Source organism: Camponotus vicinus, unplaced genomic scaffold (assembly GCF_025532165.1).
Source record: "Camponotus vicinus isolate PSW18456_S1 unplaced genomic scaffold, iyCamVici1.0 SCAF_1, whole genome shotgun sequence".
NCBI classification, from domain to species: Eukaryota; Metazoa; Arthropoda; class Insecta; order Hymenoptera; family Formicidae; genus Camponotus; species Camponotus vicinus.
Window position 1 is genome coordinate 30,312,228 of NW_028141945.1, and position 24,029 is coordinate 30,336,256.

The 24,029-nt window shown below is 41.0% G+C and overlaps 2 protein-coding genes across 4 annotated transcripts; one reads left to right on the top strand and one right to left on the bottom strand.

The window, feature by feature from the left end:
- Positions 1-136: 136 nt before the first annotated feature.
- On the top strand, positions 137-15,870 carry LOC145977495 (ubiquitin carboxyl-terminal hydrolase 3). Of its 3 annotated transcripts, XM_083109686.1 has the most exons (7): positions 4,359-4,787; positions 4,872-4,921; positions 11,126-11,273; positions 11,612-12,419; positions 12,612-12,857; positions 13,264-13,457; positions 13,896-15,870. In XM_083109686.1, coding segments are annotated over exons 2-7 (1,560 nt in total). In that variant the 5' UTR covers positions 4,359-4,787; positions 4,872-4,920; the 3' UTR covers positions 14,059-15,870. The 3 variants fall into 3 exon arrangements, with proteins under 3 accessions (XP_082965735.1, XP_082965796.1, XP_082965812.1); XM_083109609.1 differs by lacking the exons at positions 4,359-4,787; positions 4,872-4,921 and adding an exon at positions 137-1,872; XM_083109670.1 differs by lacking the exons at positions 4,359-4,787; positions 4,872-4,921 and adding an exon at positions 1,888-4,075.
- On the bottom strand, positions 15,249-21,189 carry LOC145977243 (uncharacterized). The gene is made up of 2 exons (XM_083109098.1): positions 21,023-21,189; positions 15,249-20,484 (listed from the first exon to the last, which is right to left on the bottom strand). The coding sequence occupies exons 1-2, from the start codon at positions 21,093-21,095 to the stop codon at positions 16,391-16,393; spliced, it is 4,167 nt and encodes a 1,388-aa protein (XP_082965224.1). The 5' UTR covers positions 21,096-21,189; the 3' UTR covers positions 15,249-16,390.
- Between the last annotated feature and the right edge of the window lie 2,840 nt (positions 21,190-24,029).

The window sequence follows — 24,029 nt, forward strand, 5'->3', positions numbered from 1 at the left end:
ATTTTAAATTTTTTCAATTTATCTGTAATTTCGATGCCAAATATTGAAAAGAAAGTTGAAAATGATACGATTTACAAATGCGTGTAAAAGAAAAGGAACAGCTGAGCCAGCGATGCGCGTGCGCTCAGTCCGCCATTTTAATCGCGCTGGAAACTTGCGACAATCGTTAAACCAAAGCATTACGTTTCCGATAAAAACTAATTGTCCTTAATCTTTCGATCGCTATGCGAGGCGTAATCATCGGCATACATAACTACATTTGATAGATTCGCGTCACACACAGACGTATCATTTGTCGCACATGTGCGCGATCATCAGAACCATCGTTGGTTGCATCGCGTCAATTTATCGAGATCGTGTTTCGTTCTTTTTGCCATTTTGCAGCTCCGGCTTAATGCTTTGCAATCATCCTAGCCTTTGGTATCGTCGCCAGAGGATTACGTTGCCGTTTCAGAGAACTGGTCCTGCCGGCTCGCGATGTTTCTTACAACGTCGAGCGCGATGACGTACCGAGGAAAGACATAGAAGAGCTACATCCCTGACGCACCGCATCAACCAGGTGCAGCTCGAGTGTTTCTCGGTACCCGAGCGTGCGTCTTTCTCTCTCTCGAGGATCCGATTATCCGACAATGCCACCCTCCCTACGAGCGGAAAGAAGGGATACGATGCGCGAGGCGATCCGATATCGAGAGAGAGACCGCTTTCTCTCTAAAGATTTATCGCGCGTCGAATGCATGTATCTCCGTCCAACGAAAAGTGTCAGTCGCGTGATTTGCGCGCTGCGGATAAAACTGGACGCCTTTCGTCATATTCCATGCGCGGTGATTTCACGCGAATCAGCGGCGTCCTGCCAATGTAAATTCGCTCGATAAATTCGCGACGTGGAGCGTCGCTCTGCGCAAACCCGATACCTCGCGTCCTCGACGAGGGTCGGCCCTGATGGTCGCGAGGCTGCGCGCGACCTAGCGCGCTCCAAGGCTAGGAGCGACCTAGCGCAACCTCGTCGGAGCAAGAGAGAGGGTGATAGCGGAAGAAAGGGCGCGACGTGAGAGGGAGAGAGAGGAGGATAGCGAACGGCGGCTCGGGGGACAGGGACGAGGGCTCGAACACGACCAGCGAGAGTCAGTCGACTATTAGTGGTCTCTGCCTTTGGAGGTGGGCCGGCCACCGCAGAACCGAGCTCGACGCAGCTCGGTCGCGCTCGGTCGGCAGTCGGGCCCAGTCGGCCGCACCGCCGTTCCCTTCGTGTTTATTCGTCGGCCCGTTGGCTCGCTCGCTCTCTCTCTTACGTCGCGCCTCTCATCAGTACGTCGTAAACCGCGCAACGGGAACGACGCTCGCGCGCTATCTCTCTCTCCTCCGGTTTGTGTTTCGCCCGTTTTTATTTCTTTTTTTCTTTTCATTAAAGGCGACGTAACAGTGTCCTCGCTACCACCGCGCTATGTGACGGATATCACGGGGCACCGTAGTGTGTACCCCGCCTCCTCTACGTATCTGTCTCCCTTTCCCTGGCTCTACCCCGTCGGCTCTGCTCCGATCCCTCTCACCCTTTACCCGAATCGTCTACCTATCTACCTACCTTATACCCCACCTCCCTCCTCTATCTCCTCTCCCCCATCCCCCTCCCTCTGCCCTTCCCCGCCTGACCGATCTTTGTCCAGCGCCCCGTGGAAAAAGAGAAAGACGAACCGCCTCGTGAACACTTATACGACGACGACGACGAAAACGACGAGGCGGCCACGAGGGCCTCGTGGAAAAACGTGCCTGGAGGAAACATGGAGTGCCCGCACCTCGCTCAAGGCGTGCAATTTGGTGATGACAATGTCGAGGGATCGAGCTGTGCCGCGAAGGATTTGCCGTTCGTCTGCGCAGGTAGGCACTCGTACAAAGCCCCGAGAGAGAAAGAGAGCCTTTTACCGATTCTAAGCCAGCTCGAGCGAGATGGGGAGAAGAAAAAAAACGTTAGCGCGATGGAGAAAGAGACGGATGGATAGATAGGTAGATAGATAGGTAGAGGGAGCCGGCTCGTCTCTCGGAACCCAGGCCTCTCCTCTCCTCTCCTCTCCTCTTTTCTTTCGCTCGGCTCTGTCTCTTGCTCCGCTTTACTCTCCTCTCTTCCTTTCGCGATTACACGGAACGCTCACACACGTACACGCCCGCAGCTCTGTCTCTCCCTCTCCCTGTCCCTTTCTCTCGCACGCCGTCTCTCGTGCTACGCTCCTCGCCTACGTTCCATCTCTCTCTCTCTTTCTCTCTCTCTCTCTCTCTCTCTCTCTCTCTCTCTCTCTCCTCTTCTCTTCTCTCTCTCTCGTGACCCAGGCCCCGGCCGTTCCTCTCGCGGCCTTGAGCCGTCGTAGTCGAGACGAGACGGTGCGAATCTCGCCGCTGTTTCCCTCGGGAAAAGCGCAGACAGGTCGCATGCATATTTTCTCGACGCCGCTATCGTCCGCTATTCTCCGTCTGACGCACGAAGCAACGAACGACCGACGGTATCGCGGATCGAACTCATCGCGCGACTACGCGCGTGTGTGCGTTCACACGCACACTGTCACGCGTACGCTCTCTTTCTCCCTCGCTCTCTTTCCGAGCGATGTGCACGCGTGAGATGCGAGCGAGTGTGCAAGTGATATAACGTCATCTTGTAGGTGTACGTTGGTATACATATATATATATGTGTGTGTGCATGTGTATGTGTGCATGTGTGTGTGCGCCTGTCTCGTACAGCGTGTTCGCGGTCCCATGATTCGTTCCGCGCGCGAGAGCGCGACGGCGGCGTGGTTGGCGGTGGTAGAGGTGGCAGCGGTGATGGTGGTGGTGGTGACGGTAGTGATGGTGATGGTGGTGTGCGCGTGTGCATCGTCGTCGTTGTCCTGCTGGGAGTTCTCAGTATGCGACGCGCGGCCGTCATTGGAAAATCAATACCAGACGGCACTAATCAGCTGGCCCTAAAATACATCATTAGAATTCGCCGGCGAACTGACGCTCCGCCGTCGTCAATCTTCTTCGAGACGATTCTTGCCTCTCTTCTTCCTCCCGCGACGGTTCCTCGTCTGAATTTCGCGTCGCCGAGAAGATCGAAAATACGAAAATATCATAAAATGGGGACCTCGTAGAAAGAGTTTCGACCGATCGAAACATCAATGTCGATTTTGTGGTCTGGAGAAAGAAGGGGCCGCCGGTAACGGATATAGGATTCTCGTCCTTCGAGTCAGACAGTGACATTGGTCGTGCTCGCTGCGAGTTATCGATTTAAAGATACACGGGCAACGGTTATTACAGGGGGGATACTATAGAGACACGGGGTCCGTTGCCATAAACATTGGTTAAAATTAATAGAGTTTCAATCGACCCCCTCTGTCTATCTCTCTAGTGGATTTTTTCAAGCATTCTTTAGCGGAAAAACAGGGACTCGTCAAACTGTCATTAGCACTAGACGACATTGCGAAAAAATGATTCATCCGAGATTCAGTCGAGCCGAAAACACAATAACCCGCGTTATCGTCGCAGGCAGTCAGTCTTTTCTAGATTACAGAACTCGGAGCAGCGGATAAGTGTTATCGCTGACCGCGCGAGTCCGCGTTAAAGTGACGACGTTTACGAGACAATGCACGACTCGACAGAGACTGGAAGAGGGGTGGGGGAGAAAGGAGAGCAGACGGACGACGGCGATCGTTCGAGAAGAGCGAGCCGCCCTCGGAGGCCGTGAAATCCACGGTGATGGCCACGACCGACGAGAGAGAAAAAGAGAGAGAAAGAGAGAGAGAGAGGAGGGCTCGTTATTCCCCGAATCCTGGTGCAATCCTCTCCGCGCTTCTCTCTCGCGGCGGAGCTCCTTCCTTTCTCTTTACGCGACCTCGGGACTATATTTATCCGAAACGTACGTGTTTTTTCGTCCCTTACGCATTTACCGCCCGCTCTCCTACCTCCTATCCCCTGCGCCTACTCCCCTCTTTGTCCTGAAACCCCCATAGATCGGCGCGATCGAAAGCAAAGTACGCCAACGACTCCATCCGAGTAAGCTAATTCCGTTCGATGATTCGCGCCTCTTGCTTTCGTGATATCGTCGATATCTTATGTAAGTCGATACCTGGCATCGTTTGCGATGTCTGCTCTTAGAGTGACGGTGAAATATTCTTTTTCCCTCTCTTTCTTTTTTTTCCATTTTTTTCTACCTCAGATCTCCCGTCTAATTAGACGCAGACAAGAAATTTGATTGATTACAGTTGCTAATGACGAATTATTTGCTTATTTTTTAAATCAGAAAAAATGATAATTGTATCTCTGATTAATTAAAGCTCAAATAAAGAAATAATAAAAATATTAGTTTATTTCTCGACAACAAAAAAAATACAAAATATAATCATAAAAAAATTTATATGGTCATATACTTTCTCTGTATTAAGATAATCAGTTTAGGGCAAACGTAATCAGATTCGATTGAATCTTTCTCATTTATTACACGCAATCGATTTTGAATCGATTATTACAATTTTTTTAACGGAAATAGGACCAGAAATGGACAAGTAACACATAACTAGCTATTTAATTCGCCTTCGCGACCGGCTTTCGTACCACGGTTGTGATTCTCAAGCCAGTCGCTCGTTACGAGTCGTGGTGCCATCGTCTTTCTTCTCGCCGCGAAATGGCAGGGAAGGGGAATCGGTAGGAAGCGTAACAGTCGGCGCAAAAGAAACAGGCTGCCATCAATTTCGGGCGTGGGCAACGAAGAGAAACGTAGATCGAGAAACGGCTCTGCAGAGTCCGATGACATCAGAGCAAGTTTTCTGGTTAACGTCCAACTTTTAGTATTTTGACAATTAACCATACCACTTTTTAATTACGTTTAAAGCAGCTTTTGAAATATTTTTCAGTATCGAATTGCACACACAGAGAAATTGCAGCGCAATGCAAATGTGAAACAGTAAGGATTAAACGTTGTATTAAAAATCTATCGGTATATTTCCGTTGACGTGAGCTTCGATATTTCTCGAACGATATAAAAAACAGTCTTTCGATTTATTCGTATTCGTAGATGCGTATATATAAATTGCAAATGCGATTATTCCTCTTTCTTTCGTAAATTATCATATTAAAAGGAACAATATTATATTGAAATAGACAAAAATTAAAGAACTAATATGTGATTATTTTATCATTGTTCAACAAAAAATGCTGCAACTTCGATTAATGTAACCATGATAAATCGACGATGCGTACAAATACCAATCAAGTTTTATCTTAAATGGGAACAGTTTATCTATTAGTTAATGGAAAAATAGAGAGAAAGCGAGAGAGGAGAAATGAACGCCCAAATGTCCGGTTACATGCATCAAAAATAGTCTCACGTTCTCTTATTCACCGATATTTTCCTACTTCACTAACTTTGAAGGAAGGAAGATGCTCGTCTATTATTATGTTTATCAGATGAATAAAGAATAGCTGTTCGTTGTTGATATTTTAAATCCTGGTACGAGGAACTAGTATATTGTGGAGATTTATCAAAACTTTAGATATTTAATATCTAAAGTTAGACACAATAAATAACACATACATATAGTACAAATAATAGAGGAGATGGATACGTCACTGGCAATGAGTCAGTATCCCGACGAATGGATGGATGGACGGATGGATGGATGGATGGATGGATGGATGGACGCACGAACGCGTACTTTCCTCTTCGCGGACATTTGATTACTCAACACGATGCTATCGGCGATAGTCGCTGGATCTGTAATGCTTTCGGCGATCTGTTGCCATGGCCATCTGCCAAGGATGGCCATCGACACGCAGATATAAAAAAAAGTATTGATTCCAAAACCAAGTCCTTTTTATTTCACCTTTAATGCATGGATTTGCAAATTCGTTGGAGTTACACATACATCTGTGAAATTATTCAAAGAATAATGATACAAATTTTAATTTTTATTAATAATTATCGGAAATGTATTATTTTTTCTATTCTCACAATTTTATTGTAAAAATGATTCGCGTAATATTTAAGATTTCCATCTCTGATGTGTGATTTCTATTTATCCCTACAATACGTTCGATATCGAATCGTGATTTGTATTTTTTGACGATGTTGTAATATTTACCTTTATTTCCAATTATATAAATTCCATTTCATTAATATCGCTTAATAGCGAACATTTATCGACAATATTCGTTGTAACATTAGATTATGAATTTCGATGAACAAAAACATCGAGAGCTTTTGAGAAATTTCCTCATCATATCTCGAGATGACACGTCAACGAGGACATCGCGTCACGATTAGCGTTGATTAGCGTCGCGAGAAGCCGGACGAGAGAGCGGTTCATGCTCGGCGAATCGCGACGTATCCGGCGGCGGATCGATTTAAATACCTCGGCGAAATCGCGTCGCGGAGGTGTGCGTTCCCCGCGCCGGCTGAGCGCGAGTGAGAGAAAGAGATAGAGATGGAGAGAGGGAGAGAAAAGTATCGCCCCTTACGCACTATAAAAGGACCCTCGCGTCCGCGCCGCCGCCCCTCTTCCGCCGCCGCTTTTCCTGCGCTCCGCTGCTGTTGCTGCGCCGGCTGCTGTTGCTAGTGCTGGCTGCATGCCTTCGACTACACGGCATTGCAAAATCGATAATCGCGCCGTTGCTAATCCGATAGCTCGTTGCGAGAGAGCGGGGACGCTTATTACTTCGATACCGTTCTCCTATCGCGGATACTTTGCTCCTGATATCGAACACCTCTTTGACATTGACAGCTTGTCTTTTTTATGGCGGATATATTGGCGAGGCGTTGATAAGCCTTCTATCCTATCGGATGGTACGCGTGGGTGTGTTAAAAAATATTGTTAATAGGTCTTTCGAGATAACATTTTTGCATGACGTAGAAAGAAACATGCGATAAGATTTTGTATACATATGAATGAAATTGTGACTTGTATTCTCTCTCACGCAGCTATAAAATCTTCAGAGAGAGATGTCTATTTCAATCACGATAATTTGTAATAATTTATGCATTTGATATATATAAGGGAATATTTAATATTTAAAGATTTATATCATTTCACTTAAAATTATCTTAAAATAAAAATAAGGAAAAATAATTCAGTCATAAGGATATTAACTGCATACTAGCATTATATAATTGCCTCTTCGTAAAATTACTTCATAAAATTCTTGAAAATTTTACTTAATTGCCTCTTTAAACATTTACAGAAACAACTAGAATTTGAATAGGCAATTTTTGACAATAAATATAAAATGAGGTATCGATACCTGACACTAAATTATCGTGCCACCATCAGCAGTTTTCTCCATCACTCTCTTAGTCACCACTCGCGACACCACTGCTTTTCTGATCGAGATAATATCATCGATTTCGGGTGACAGCGGTGATGACATCGTTGATGTAGGCAGAATCGAGCGAGTCGAAGAAACAAGACCAGGAAAAAACTTGCTTGATATACTCGTTCCTTCGAGCACGCATGAATACTTCCTCCTGCTCATACTTTAACGGTATTTCGCGACTATTAAAACATATTCTCCTACAATTCTCGTTTTCCTGGTTCATCATCGCCGATGCTCGTTCCTTTAATTCCGCGCGCTGATGTAACATTCCTGAAAATACATAAGTCTTGAAGCTTAATCAGCGTCTCTCTTGAAGATCGTCATCGGTGATTTGAGAACAAAAAAAGACGCAGAATATGTGTTTGCGACACATATGTATGTCGTCTCTCCTTGGCGTATATCATATTTCCATCTTCGGCTCTTTCCTTACAGAGATCTTACCTTTCCTCGTATATATTCATAAAGTTATAAATGATTCAGTGATTCTCAAGTTTATCGCGAAAAATTTTTTGTTATATTATTGAAAAAAAAGTTTAGAAACTGATTTAATATAAATTTTAAATTTAACAAATTAAAGTTTTTGAAAATATACATATAAGAGGAATGAAAAATTTTCATTTAGCTTCGATCGTTCAATAGAATGTTTTTACGTATGCATACAATATATCTCAGATTGAATTTTTCTTTAAAGAAAGATTTTTTATCGAATTTATCAATTTTTTAAAAAATACTTCAAGAAAATACATCACATGCACTTTTATTATATTCTTTTTAATATATAATATTTTAAATATATTTGTTCGCAACTTTCGAAAATAATGTGAAGAAATAATGTCCATTTAAAGCTAAATAAGTAATAAGACTTTATTTAATCACTTCCCTCTTGTATTCGATGTCGTTATATTGCGACAAACATTATCATCGTAATAACTGTTATTCTGACGATCCACGAGGAACATCCGCGTACTCGAGAATCTACTAAACCGTTTCATTGAGCAGGCGGACATTGAATGAATGAACGAATGCCGTTGTACGAACGTCATGTATACGATTGGCTGTGAAAATTTATGCATTTTTCGACCGATTCCTTGTGACGCATATGCATTATCTTGCGAGAGAGAATTAAATATTCAAAGTTGTATCCAACTCGCGTCAGTATATTTCATGTATCTTAAAATAGTTTCAGTAAACACCGTTAATAGTGCTAAACAAACTTTTTTTCCTAGTTTGTTCCCACATGTAATGTTAAATTTTGATATTATATATTTCGATATTTATTAGTTCATATATTGTTCGATTAATTGATTTTACTCAGCGAACTGCATTTTTATTTTATTTTTATTTTATTTACATTTTATTTACTCCTCTCTCTTTCTTTCTTTCTCTCTCTCTTATCTATATTATATATCTTATCTTTATAATTTGCAAGATAATATAATAAAGACAGTTTAGATATAAAGTAAATTTAAAATTAACATATATCAATATATGTTGGATTACATCATTAATGTTGCACAATGAATATTAAAGATTTGATAGAAATGTTTGCATCTATGTTAGCTATATAATCTACTGCATTAATGTAAGTTTGTCATATTAAACAGCTTCATCAATGCACTATTAACTTATAAGAATCCGCTTTTTGTTTTTGATATAATTCTAAGAGAATAATTTTAAATTATTATACATTTTTGTAATAGCATATTTTAAAAATGAATGTTTGAATAATGAAAATTTTATAAGTTTACTAATTTATCGAAAATTATAAAACTGTCGTTTTATAAAGACGCTATTTATCGTTTTTATTATGTTTTTCTATTGACAAATAAATATATAACGATGAAAAAAAGACATCTTTTTCTACCAATCTTTAAGAAAAATTTACGTGAACTAAAAACTCTCAGACATTCTTTCCTACTTTTTGCCGAGGAGATTCTCATGGCAACGAGTCACTGATTAAAACATGCCGATAGAGCACTAGGTGTGTTTTAAGGCTTCCTTACATCGGCACACCGAAAACGAACACGACGCCTCAGATAGGAACGATCTTCGACGAGATCGGATTTCCGTGCACGGACTTTTGGCCGTTTCACTTTTCACGTGTTCGCGCTTTTTAACCTTCATTCTAGAAATGTCCCCCTTCTCTCGGTCTCCATGCCGTATAAGATTACGCCGTTGTTCGCGAATGCTGGATAATCGGTCGCCTTGAGAAGAATAGGAGAGAGAGAGAGTGAAGAGGGGAAGAGAGAGAGAGAGAGATATCACGTGCCTATTATATAGTTTTCGACGCGAATTCGTGAATCCGTCTGCTTTGCATATGTAAAACGATGACGGATTTACCCTTTCCCAAGTCAGTTGATTCAAGCCATGCAGCTATGGATGTATTCCTCTCATTAATCATTTTATTGTGCATGTGATAATTATATCGTTAATGCGTTTTTTATTCAACTCTAATACAAATTCTTTTCTTACGGAATGTTTATCGAAAGGGACGGATAAATGTATCTTTAGTGCGAAATTATTTATTTCCAATTCTTGCACTCGAATCTCTTTCATCAAGCTTGTGTAAAATTCAATAATTCAAAGTTTCTCGTCCCCTGTCGCTTTTGGCGCCTTGATTAACACCATGTTTTCTGTGAGAGGATTTCGAGTGGTCGAAAAAAAGAAAAGAAAAAAAGAATCGCCGGGAATCCGAAGCCCGATGGAATTCCGAGACATTTCGCGATCGATCGACTGCGAAGGGGGTGTGTCGAACCCCCACTCGCCACCGCACCCCTCTTTTACGCGCTCTCTCGAGAATTACGTAAGCTGAGACGAGCCGAAACGCGGCGGGGCCGACTCGTAATTTCGCAACCGCCAGATATATTATACCCTGCGACTGGATGGTTGTCGATTGGTTCGTGCCAGATTGTCGAAAATCACTCCGAGAAAAAATATATCGTGCATTGGAAGTCGATATCATCCGCATATGCATCATTATTGCATAGCCCATTTAATATTAAATCTGGCTATTGCGATAGATTCTGTAAAGAATCGGATTGTATGAAGGAATAAAAATATAATATAGCTGTATTTAATGTTAAAGATGTGCGATATGAATACAAATTGATGTGACTGATGACAAGAATCGCCATATGACCATGATTGATATTAATATCTTTTCTGCATGTTTTTTTTAATCTTGCGTGGAATCTCGTTGCCAGTGCACATAAACATATTAATATCGAATGAATAAATTATTGTAAATTAACCGAGTCTGTATATATATTTCCATTTATATTCTTATCAATAATCTTTTTAAAAGCCACGTCCTTTTATCATCCAGGAAAAAGTATGTGAAAGAAACAAATGTACTTTTTTTAGATGTATGAACAAAATGTGAATTTATTTGGCTAGTAACGAATGAATAAGAATATACATATATATCATCTCAACATATATAATATATATACTCTTTTCTCTCTTTTGCATTAAAATTATATTTATATACTATATTTATTACTATATTTTTTTAATTATATTTATATACTATATTTATTACTATATTTTTTAAATTATATTTATATATTTTTATTATATTTTTAATTATATTTATATATTATATTCATTACTATATTTATAGTTAAAATTATATTTGTATACTATATTTATATACATCTTGAAACTTTTTTTAATTAAAGCTTGATAAGTTTCTTTCTCAAACGCGATACTTGTCGATACTTTTATTGCTAATAACACAGTTCGTCGAGCTTATTCCGTTACTATTGTCATTAACGTTTCGTGTTATTATCGTGCACAGTGTGCGGCACCGAGAAGAGTCCCTGGCTCTGTCTGCACTGCGGGACCGTGCATTGCGGCCGATATGTGGCGGGCCATGCGTTGCAACACTACGAGACTAATACTCAACACTGCGTGTGCATAGACTGTGAGAGCCTGGCAGTATTCTGGTGAGTGCGCCCCCCTCCTCCCCCTTCGCTTTCACCGCCCCCGCGTGTGCTACTGTCTGCGCGTACATCCCTTCCCCCTTCCTCTCCCTCGTATACTTTGTGTATAAGTCGGTATAATTTCGGCGAGCTAAATTCTCGAAACGAGACACGCGAAAATATGTCTTACATCAATGTATCATCGTGCTTTCATATCATGTCAACGAATAAATTTATTCATTGTTATTGAAGCGTACATGATGTTTTTTTTTTAATTTTGTACATCGTGTATTATTGAGAGAGCTCGCCGATATTATATCGATTCTTATCGAAAATGCTACATTGTATCTCGTTTCTTGCAGTTACACCTGCGACGAGTACGTGGTGAACGACACCACGAGCGGGCAGATCGAGAAGATACGTCGCGTCACCTTCCGCAAAGACGAGCATAAAGAAAATGACGAGAGCTGGAGCACGTCGCCACCCGCGACACCGCCGTCCTCGAGGACGCGCGACAACGGCGGCGATCACGACAACGATCCGGACGCCCTGTGGAAGGCGGAAGTGGTCGTGAGAAACCTGCGGCCCAGGACGGCGCGCAAGAGGCTACACTCGCTGGACGCCAGCAGTGCGGACAATCGGCCAGCCAAACGCCGTAGCTCCAAGAGTACCAAAGAGAAGAAGGTCGTCGGGCTGAGAAATCTCGGTAACACCTGTTTCATGAACGTGGTGCTGCAGTCCTTCAACAACATTAGCCACTTCTGCGAGTACCTCACGCAGATGCCGTGTCTCGAGGGCATCGCGTTCGACGAGTCCACGGGACCGCCTACGCATCGCGGTCGAATCGTGACGCCGGGTCGTGCCAAGGAGATGTCCATGAGCGACGCCTTACTTGCCGAGGAACTCCGAAAAGTGCTGCTCGGATTGAGCCTGGGTGGCTCCAATGGCCAGGCCATATCGCCCGAGTGCCTGTTTCTGGCCATTTGGAAGGTCGTGCCGAGATTTCGGGGCTACCAACAGCAGGACGCCCACGAATTTCTCACCTACATGCTCGACCGACTCCATACCGAACTGTTGCAGCTGCTGCCGAGGCTGGGACACGAGCCTTTAGGATTGCGCGGCAAACAAAGCATCGTCACTGCTGTGTTTGGAGGCACTCTTCTCAGCGTGGTAAGTTGACTCAGCTCGACCCTAGACAGAGAGCCTCGATTGCGCGCGAAACGTGCCGTCCTTGCAGCCTATTTGGCAGGAGGGAATTTCTGCGCTCTCGAGAAACCGATGTCGCTTGTCAAAGTCACGTTCTTCTTCGTTTTCTTCTTGGGAGAAGCGCGGACGAATTATGGATCGCGTTTCCTCGCGCAGGTTCACTGTATGAACTGTCGTACGGACTCGAAGACGCACGAGCCCTTCCAGGACCTTTCGCTGGACATACCGGACAGGCTACAGAGGAGTAGGACGAAGGAGCAGGAGGAAGTATGCAGTCTGACTTACAGTTTGACAAAATTCTTCAAGGTGGAAGAGTTGGCCGACAGCGAGCTCTACTTCTGCGACAATTGCATGGGCAAGCAAAGGTCTACCAAGAGGTTCTGGATACACAGGCTGCCTAACGTGAGTATCACTCTCGTGTTTTTGAGGGAGAATTGTTGTGCCATTCAGTAAGAATAGAATTTCATGAAAAAATGTCATTTAAAATTTTCTTTTTAGAAATTTTAATTTAGAATCAAGATTTATAAATTATGTATTTATCTGAGCTAAAATTTTTTTATATCCAATTTATGTATTTTATATTTTTATACCTTATATTCTTCTACCATTTTCTCTGATGTATCGATTTTTTGATGTTGTTCTAATTTTACTGCACGGCAATGCATTCGTAGACATGCGTGTCTCGGTCGATATAGTTTGCACGAACAAGTGTGACCTCAAAAGCGAACTTTGATCGAATAGAGAAATACACATCCGAACATAGGACGCAGTGATCGATGCTCATGTTATTTATGCTCGCTCTTTCCAGGTGTTGTGCCTTCACATTAAAAGATTTAGGTGGTGCAATTCCTATCGCTCGAAGGTGGACACGCAGGTGGATTTCCCGATGGAGTCTCTCGATATGTCTGCGTTCACTGTGCGCGGCATGACCGGGACGAGATTGGGCGCTCAGAATAGTCATCTCTACGACTTGGCTGCCGTTATCGTGCACCATGGTTCTGGGTATGCTCTCCCTTAAATACATGCTCTTAATTAAAATAAATTATTTTACGAGGAGAACATATGTGTATGGGAATTTTCCTCAGTAGAAACTATTGTCCGATTACCGATATTTGATAAGATAATACAGTATTGTTCGTTACGTTTATAATCTATACTTGGAAATAATATCTCCAGCGTTTCTCAATAATTGCTAGTTGCATTGATATTTGTAAGCGCATTTTTAATTTTTAAGAAAATCGAGAAATTCTTAAAGTGTATATTTAAGTTTACATTGCGCTATTTCACCAATCATTACATCACGCAATTATATATTATATTATAGATATTTTAATCTTTAGATACATGTTTCATAAAAATTTCCATAGTTTTAAGGGAAAAGAAAGTTTGATAAAAATGTGACGCGGAGAATTTTATATTTTATTAAAACTTGTGTTACAGTGCCGGTACTGGACATTACACTGCCTTTGCTGTGCATGACGGTCAGTGGTTCCATTTTAACGACAGCTCCGTACGTCCGGCGACTACCGATGCTGTCGCTAAATGTAAGCCTTACATTCTGTTCTACGTGCGGAGAGAGTTCTCCATTCCGCCCCCATTGTGACGTCGTTTCTCCGACAAGAAGCCCCGTCCTGGCAGTGCGAGCCTCGACGATGATGACGATGATATGGATGTGGAGCGAACGAAAGAGAACTGAGCGAACGTTCCTTGCGAATCTCGCGCGAAGCGAACAACCAAGCGGAAAGAACAAGAGATCGCCGTATCGCGCCTCGAGCGCCTCGAGATCGAAAGACGAAGATTCGTCCGCTTATCGCATATATTAATGATTGCTCATCGTTGCCAAATCGTACAATCTCGTTGAAAGCGTAATTCGTCTGCGTTCGTTATCGCGTCTCGACAAACAGCGACCTTTGAAACGCGATTAGGATAATCGGTTATAAATATAATCGCTCCGCATATAAGTCGCTTGAACGCATCGCGTTCCTCCTTATGCTTTATCAGACGTGATAAAGATAATTCGCGCAACTCTCGAATGTCTGCGAAAAAAATGTCAGTATGCAAGCGTACGTATCGCGTCACAGGTTATTCTTGCAATCTTTCCCATCACATTTTTTTTTTTTATCGAAAATACTATGGCCTTTCTATTCCATCGTTTTAGAGGAATAGAGCAATTTTTTTTTTTTCAGATTGCATTTTTTTCGTTTCTCAATAAAGATTATGTGATAGAAAATGTTTTCATATTGAAATTTCAATGTAAACGTGGGAAAAGCTCTTGTGCTTTTGCAAACTTATTTATTTTTATCTAAAATGAATCAAAGTTCATTTAATTGACGCACTTGAATGAGTATCGAATCGTACTATACAAGTTACTTGCTAAAAAAGCTAGATGCGGAGAAGGCGAAAAGGCGAGAGAGCGTTACGATGTATGATTGATGCCGGACACGCATGCGTATCGTGTCAATGTACGTAGCACGCATGCGGTCACACGTGTACGTGGAGGTGCGCGATTGTATGCGAAGCGTGTGCTGGCGGGCGAAGCTTCTCTTCCTTTCTCGGTAATGGCTGAAAGAAGAAGAAAAGAGAAAGAAAGACAGATGGAGAGGAAAAGAAGAAAAGATGGATGGCAGCGCTCGAGGTGGATCGCGGAAACGCATTGCCTTTAGCGTCGATTTTCTTACTTTACGCTCTTACACGGCGGCGGCCGTCAAACCGCCCTTCCCCTTCCCCCCTATCCTTGGTCGGATCGATTAAAGCCCTCCTCGATAGCGGAATAATCGCGTTCCTCGTGTGTAGTTCTAAAACGCGAAAACGACTGGTCTTCTCGGTAGATAGATCTTTTTCTAGGCTTAGCGCACGCGGCATCGTTGTTTCGAGGGAGCTGATAAAGCAAATACCGTATAGGGCCAACACAGCGTTACTTCTCAAGCGACAGCCTCCTTCTATTCTCCCTTTCCCGTCTCCCAGATCCGTGTCTCATTCCTCTGCGTTCCTTCGTCGTACATGCGTTGTATATTCCATATATACTCACGCACGCATACACACGCGCAATGTATATGTGTTCATGCACGTGTACATACGCGCATGCATGAATGTCACGTGTCCAGGTCCTTTATCCTTTCCCTTTCCCCCCACTCCTCGATTCCTCTTCCTCTCACGAAAGGCTCTCGAACGACTCTTATGTGATTATTTAAAGACTTATTTTTTCTATAATGATAACGATAATAATAATAAGTTAATGCGTAGCGAAGAAACGTTTTATTAAGGCGATAAACTGCGATAACTGCGCATCTTTGGCAAAGACTTACTCTTCGTGTATGAATATGACGTACAGAAGTAAGCGTGCAGCAACAATATTATTGAGAACAAGTGAAATATGTACGAACGACGAATAAATAAAGAAAACACATGAATCGATGATACGCTTCGATTATGTGTCACCGAAGCTCTCCGATTATCAATCCTCATCAATATTTTATATCCTAAATATTTTTAGATTTTTATACATTTCTTGTGCGCTGTTTATTCATTTGGAATATTGATTAACTATTTTTATTTTTTATCAGTCGCACATGTAATGAGTGAATTTCAAAGTTGAAATAATACTTTTGTTAACTATTTCGAGAAAATTATACGTAAAATTCTAGTTATACATAAATTTGCATTATAAAATCTATTACATTTTAATTCCAACTAATGCTATATGTACACAAAATTAAAAAAATATTAAATATTACTGCATGTGAAAATCGTAGCGAGATTGTCGAATATGAATATTTTCAAATATCGATAGCTGATACTTCATCTCAGTCGACAATGAAGTCACGAGTATCGTTGCCATCTGGTGTCTTTCTCAAAAGCACTAGAACTGGAGAATACACACTTGAGTAGAAATATCAGTTGTCGATACCTGATTATTTCTACAAAATTGCAAAAATTCATTTCTTTCTTTTCCACAGCAGGAAACCGGATCTCTTCGTTTTCGAAGACGGAACTTTCTCCCTTATTGACGAGCGATACTTGGATGGTGCGATTATACGACAAAGTCTCCAGCAGAGACAACCGGTCGGGTCTTCTGTATCTTCAGGTATGACAATTGAGGGAATCTTTTGGTCGATACTCTGTTTACTTTGCTCATCTGATGGTGCTACGTAATCGGAAATCAATACATCGTATTGCTGTTTCGGAAAATAACTATGATCAGTATTTGACTCCGATAATTTATCGGATTGAAAGTTCTTTGCGAGAAAAATCGAATATGGATCTTTCGAAGAATTTTCCTTCAAGTTGTCTGTTTCATCTTCTTTTTGCGATATGTCACTGTCTTTCTTAGTGTCGGAAGAAGGATCCTTAATATCTTGAATCCATACATTATCCCGATCGTATCGCCTGTAAGGATGCTTCTGAGTGATAGCTTGAAGGTTCTCTGTTTTTTTCAGGACATTTCCGGAAGGGACAAGGGTGGACGAAGACCTCGCAACACGACAATCAATCCTACGATTGCTCCAAGATTTATCAAAGTTTCTATGAGCTTCCTCCGTTAATGAATCACCTGAACAGCTGTTCGCTTTGGAATCCACTTGACAAGCGCGATTTTCGTAAATGACCTTGGCCGGTTCCAAAGTTTTATTATCATTTGATTGCTTTGAGGCTTTTCTCAGTTTCGAAGAGAATATTCGCACGAACGCCTTCAATCGGGATTTCGAGGACGATTCAGCCTCCTTCTGTTCCTGCGCGACGCAGCATAGGATATCCTCCATAGTATCTTCCAAACCCGAAGTAGCCAGTCTCGTTATACTGGGATGCATTTGCAACTGATGCAATGACTCCACGGTCTTCTCCTTCAACTGATCATTCATTTCTTCCGTACAGTCAAGATTTTTATCGGGCAACGGATGATCACTCGTATCTTGATGTTTGATTGAAAGCGCTGCCGATGCTTCGGAAATCGTAAAGGGGAAACGTTCTTGGCTCTTCTTGTTCCTCTTCAACTCGCAGTTCAAGTTAAATGCCGACAAAGACATCCTAGACAGCTCCTGCTTCTTTCGTATCTGAAACGTCAAATTCTCAGATTGCGCGACTTTCGTGAATTCCAGATTCGAATCGCAGTTCAACTGATCGCCAGTTAATTCAAGATCATCACCAGCTTGTTGCTTTCTAGCGCTTTTCTCGATTTCTGATGATGGATTCAACTTAAAATGTTGAATTGTAAACGGGGAGGATGGATCGCACGTTCTCTCCATCGCTAATTTGAAATGCTCTTTCGTCTGCAAGTATAATTCCTTTGACTTTTCGTCGTACGCGTTATAGTAATCTTTATCTTTCACATCTTCAGGATTTTCTTCATCGTTAATAGACGCGCAGTCGTCCTCCGTTCTCCAAGTGACATTCTCCTCTACATTCCTGAACGATTCAACTCGAGACGATTCATTCCTCTTGTTTTTAAACTTAAATGGCGATTCAGTGGCGCTTGTGACGTCCACGGTATCAGCGCTCTTTCGAGACACGCTGCGATCTGATCTGGATCGCACATCATCATCGATTTTTGCGTAATCGCGATCACCGGAGTAAGCCGCTTTGTTAAAGAGCACAGGCGAGTAAATTTTTCCGCCGGATCTAGTCTCGGGGAAACGCGTTCTATCGTAAACATAATCGCCAAACGGAGTGCTTTGAGGATTCGAGGACATTACAAACTCATGATTGTTGGCTTCATATTCCATTGCTTCATATGATGCAAATGTGCCTGATTTAATCTCGATATCTTCGTTTCTTGATTTCAGCGAAGAATCCTGTTCGCGAACTTGACAGTACGACGGATCCATGATTGATCGTCGACCGACGACACTTTCGTTTACCTCGCTCCGACCATTGTCATCGATAAATTTTGCTTCTTCATAATTCCTGCTTAAATTCTCTGGATATTTATAATATTCTGAAAGTTTATCGACACTAGTGGCCGATGTAATCTTATTATTGTAAATTCTGATGGGTATCCTGGAAGGGACGCGCGATAGCGATTTTCTAGGCGACGAGGATCTCGGTACGCGCCACGTTTCACCTTTCGCGGGAAAATCCGAAGCCCTGGTCAATGCATCGATCGTATCCTTAGCGTGCCGAGGATAAAAATCCTCGCGTGTTCTTGGAACATTCTCCTGTCTTTTTCTCTTTAAAGATACGTCGGATAAAGCTCTGATCAACGCGTGGGGATCGAGAGGTCGCGTAGCGGAATATTCTCGACTGCCTGCTGACGTCGAGTACGAAATATCTTGCGAGTTTAACGCGAGTGCGGGAACTTTCGTTATGATTTCTTGGTCGCAATTATCCGAGGTATCGACGTCATTATTTGGGGATCCTCTACTCGAGAGCGCTTCTTTTTGCAAATATATTCTTCCCGTACAAGATGACCGACTGTGACCTTCGCTCTCGAATGCTCCTGAAGCTCGAGATGATAAAGCCTCTTCTAAAGTGTCACTTTGAATCCTTTCGGTTAAGTGTGGTGTCTCGACGACTTCCTGTGTATAGAGATTCGTTAATCGATTCAATCCTGAAGTATCGAGAACATCTCTGTCAACGTTTCCTGAAGAGTTTATTTCAAACTTTGACCGATTCATCGGACAATCGAAGATAAATTGATCTTTAATGTCATCGCGATGTATTTTCGACGTGATACATCGATAACTTTCCGTTTCTTCTTTCTGATTACGTTTATCCTCCAAGTCTGACTCGATCTGTTTAAATTCGTTATAGGTCTTCATTATAGGATCATCGTGAATCCGTTCGTTGCAAATGTTCGTTACAAGTTCCGCTGACTCTGACGGAAAACTTCTCGCGGAGAAAGTCAATATATTTTGTGGCATCTCTTTTCTTTCGTCGTGCGTATCTTTATATTTTGGCTCAATTTCGTTGCAAGTTTTCGTTACAATTTCATCGCATTTTGCTCGTTCGTTAAACACAACATTATGAGTTATCCTTTCTAGCTCGTTACATGTTTTCGTCATATAATCATCACGATTTACTTGTCCAATGACGCAACTTCGCAAAGTATCTTGAGAGATCCGGCGATCGAGATTATCGTCGCCGAGCGATCGTGACGAGGGCAAAAGATTTGGAAGTATCGACCCGGTAATATCATTCCTCGCGGACATGATCGGCATCTTTTTGAGGGGTTCCTTAATAGCAGCGACCTTGGACTCTGGCGAGGATAATTCCAACGTCACGATCGAATTGTCGATTTTTCGGGAAGATGAGAGTCCGCGATTCGCTTCATTGACGGATTCCGATTCGCTGCCGGAGCTCAGATTTTTCAAAACCACGCCGGAAGATGGACGATATCCTCCAAACTTTTTCGGTCGAATGCTATTGAGAGAAAACGGCGAAACCGATGGAAGATCGATCGATTTTGACGCGCTCTCGCGAGGCGTAAAGCTTCGATAACTATGAAAGGTTGATATCGCGCTCCTGATATCGCGCGATTCGCCATTATTGTGACAGGAATAACGAGTGGAAGGTGGTTCGGACAAGGAGGAGGTTCGGGATTGTCTTCGAGGTCCTTCGATCGCGGGCAGCCGCAAACAATCGCCATCTCGCGCCGATCGATTCACAGAAGATTCAGCGAGATTTGATTTGTCATCGTCGGTGATTTTGGAAGGACTGATAGGGTCGCCAGCTTGCGAAATCACCATCTCTTTATCGTCGCTGCGGGGTGAACTTTCCAGGCGAACTCGCGCCCTTCTTCGAGCTCGGGCGTCTTTCGATCTGGACGCTCCCGAGGAAGTTTTCCAAGGTTCTGCCCTTTGTTCCCTCTCCTCCCACTCGTCGTTTTCCTCGATTCGATTTGCCACTCCGTGCAAACGTAGAAAGAGCTCGCGTTTGCGACCAATTCGTCGACCGAGAGCGGCCACGCGATCGGCCAGAAGACTGAATTCGTTTGGCGACGGCAAATCTTCAAGACGTCTTCTCAGGTCGGACGGCGAACTATCGCTGGAATCACTGGAGTTGGATGCTCGATCTTCCGATGTAGTTATTATTTGATCTGTAACATTCGGTAATTATCATTTGATATCGTAAAATTGAATCGAAATAATACTCTAAAGAATATCAAAATTTTTAAAAAATTTTTAAAGTCGATTTAAATTTTTAATTTTATATATAACATTAGTTAATAATTTAAAAAATTTTTTAGTTTTCTAAATTATAAAGAAAAGTGTTATATATTTATTTCACGAAATGTTGAGTAAGATGATTATATAAGATTATCGTAATCTTTCATTATATTATAAATAAATAAATTAGATATAATGTGATTATTACAATATAGAAATTGTTTATGAGATATTGAATTTTGAAAATAAGTATTATTACATTGTGGACAAAACAGTACAGGTTATATATATTCAATAGAGTTCAACAATTTATAATTTATAACATACATATATGATAATTTTAAATGTATCTACTTTCGCACACATTTTATACAAACGTATCTATTTTCGCACACAATTTCTAAAGAAATATAAAATGCAAAATGCAGAAATTTTATTATATAATATTTAGAAAAATAATTTTAATACCTCTCGGTGTAGATAAAGGACTGATAGTCCTTATTTCGGGAATGCTTGGAATCGCGATGTCATCGCTTTTCATATCGTTTCCATATGTTATTATTTAAAAGTTATCTATTTAAATAATAATTAACTAGCTTACAAAATGCATATATTATTATTATTATTATGACAGATTTCACTTTTGTCGTATAAAAACATAAGAATAATTTCTATAACTCGATTAGATAGCGAATGCGCAGTAACGTGTACATAATATGAATAACATTATCAAATTAAATAAAATATTTTACAATTATTTATGAAATAATCTATAACAATATTATTTAGAAAATATATCTATGACAAAGTTCTCTATACATTTCATAATTTTATATTTTATATACTTTCGCGCTGAAGATGACCCAAAAATAGGGTCGAAACGTTCGCTATCCTCTCTTTGTATGCTTTAATATCAATATTTATTTGATTGTATTATAAATAAATGTGTTATAACATCGACACTCGACTCGTATTGCCATTATAACTGTTTTGTTTAATTTTATATTTTATATTCGTGGGAAACAAAAATTTGTCCAACATTTATGTACATATTTTGTTTAAAATGCAAAGTTAGTATTCACAGATAATGTCCACGTATATCTATAAATTATGCCTTTTTTTAGTCATGTCAAATATCTTGCAAGTCAACTTATTTAAATTTTTATTGCAATGGATGGCGACAATGATATTTTGGAGATTATAAGCGGCAATGATATTTTGGAGATTATAAGCGGCAAAATAATTTCAATTATGTAACGCGCAATTTTTTTTTCTCAAATACTTTTAATCTAACTATAGCTTAATCTATTTGTTAAATAAACTTTCAAAATATGTACAGAATTTCTCCTTCATTATTTCAATATTCTATATTAGAAAAAAAGATAATATTTGCTAATAAATAAATATTTTTCAGATTAAATTAAACAAAACATTGATATATTAAATAAAGTAAAAAATAGATAAAGAGATAAAGAAATACATCTTGAAAAATATTAGAATACTTAAGTGGCTGCATATTTTGTTTTTAATTGTTAAAAAATGATGAGGAATCGGTGACAGACGAGAGAGCTAATCAGTGAGAAGTGATAAGCTTGAGAGGCGCGCACTCGGCGCACGTAAACGAAGGACGAGCAATTTACATTTGCGTCGACGCGCAATTTCCGCGATACGACGAGCACATTACGACAACTACGTGCAACTTAATGCATCCGACGGATATTTGCGTTAATGAATGCGTTACTCGAGGAACTGGTTAAGTGAGCCGGGGCGATCTCGATAAAATAGCCGGAGACTTTAGCGACTACTCTTGCACCGCGATGTGGCTACTATCCTGAGAGTTATTCCGATTGCATCAATTTGATCATATACCCTTTCGAATACCTACACGATTTTAGAGAACATCAGCATCACGCAAGAATGATTATGCGTATCGACGAATGCATCGATATTTACATATATATCATCTGCGTATATCGCGATTACGCACTCATAATTAGAGAAAAAAATACATACAGATTTCATATTTTCGTCGCGTGAACGAAATTTGTTATCAATTTTGTGGCACAAATTTTTAATTTTATAAACAAAACATCTTATAATTTTGAACAAAATATTACATTATTATTATTACATTTGAGAGATTATATTTAATCTCTTTGCGGAATTAAAATAGAATAAAAGAAAATTTAGCGTCGAAATAAAATTGATAATTTTTGTTTTTGTATGAATATTTCTCATTTTTTAAATATTTTAATTTTACATTCCATGTTTTTTTTTCAGTGGGAGATACACTATTTGTCGGCTTTCAATAAGCCAGTCTGACTGCCGTTCATTGGTGGCGCAGAAATTTTTCGTCATCTGGAACACACGGAACTCAACACTAAAGACGAAGATGAGGATGAAGTCGAAGATGCTATTTTGCTAGGAACTGCGTGACATAGAGAAAGAGAGAGGGAGATAGAGAGAGAACTGTGAAGCGCGCGTCGCATCCGCCGCGGTTTCTCTGGTGGCGGAGAGAGCATCGTGCCAAAGAGGAAAGTCTAGCTAACGAGGGAGCCAAGAACAGCTTACTTGGCGGAGGCAGACCATTTTCGAAAGTTCGCCGAGTTGTGTAACAAACTTTACTCGGGATTGGTTGCCCGAAGGGACGACGGGTGGGGCCGCCGGAAGTGGGAGACGGACCGAGGAGACAGACAAGAAGAGGGGAACGAAGAGAAAGGGAGCCAAAGATAGTCCTCCTTAGTAGAAAAGAGAGGCGCGCCGGAAGGAGAGAAGGAGAAGCATTCGCCGAGTGTAGGTCGAGGTGGGAAGGGGAGTGAGGCGCGGAAGAGATCCTCCGAGAGAAGAGATTCAGTTAGGATTCTATATACCCGATCCACCGTTATACGTCCGACAAGCTACGTGCGTCCCCGTAATCGTAAGCGATCCCCGGGTACCTCTGGGAAAGCGGCAAAGACTATCGGCTCTGATAACGCGGAAAACGCGACTAATAATAGTTGCATCGTTTTCTATTATCCTTCAACTCGACTTTTAGATGCCCCGAAATAATACTAAGGCATTTATAGTACCATGATAAATGCATTCTACGCTAACTATGATTTATTCGTCACAATTTACTGAAATGGAGGAATAATTAAATTATAAAGAATATATATGTAACTCTTTCGATTTTCTAAATCTTTTTTTTTTTTACATTTCCTCTAATTTTCTTTTTACGATTTTTTTGTTAAATATACATTAGCAATTTTATATTATTATTTATAATTCAAAGTTTATGTTATATATATTTATTTTTTATAAGTATAATTATTATTACAAATATAGTAAGATATTACGTTTTCTAGATATTTATCTAAATATTCAATTTTACTTGGCAATTATAGCTTTGTATCTCGGAACTAATAATCTTGTCATCGCATTTTTGTATGTATACATGTATTTATATTTAAAAGCTTGTATATATCGACTATATATC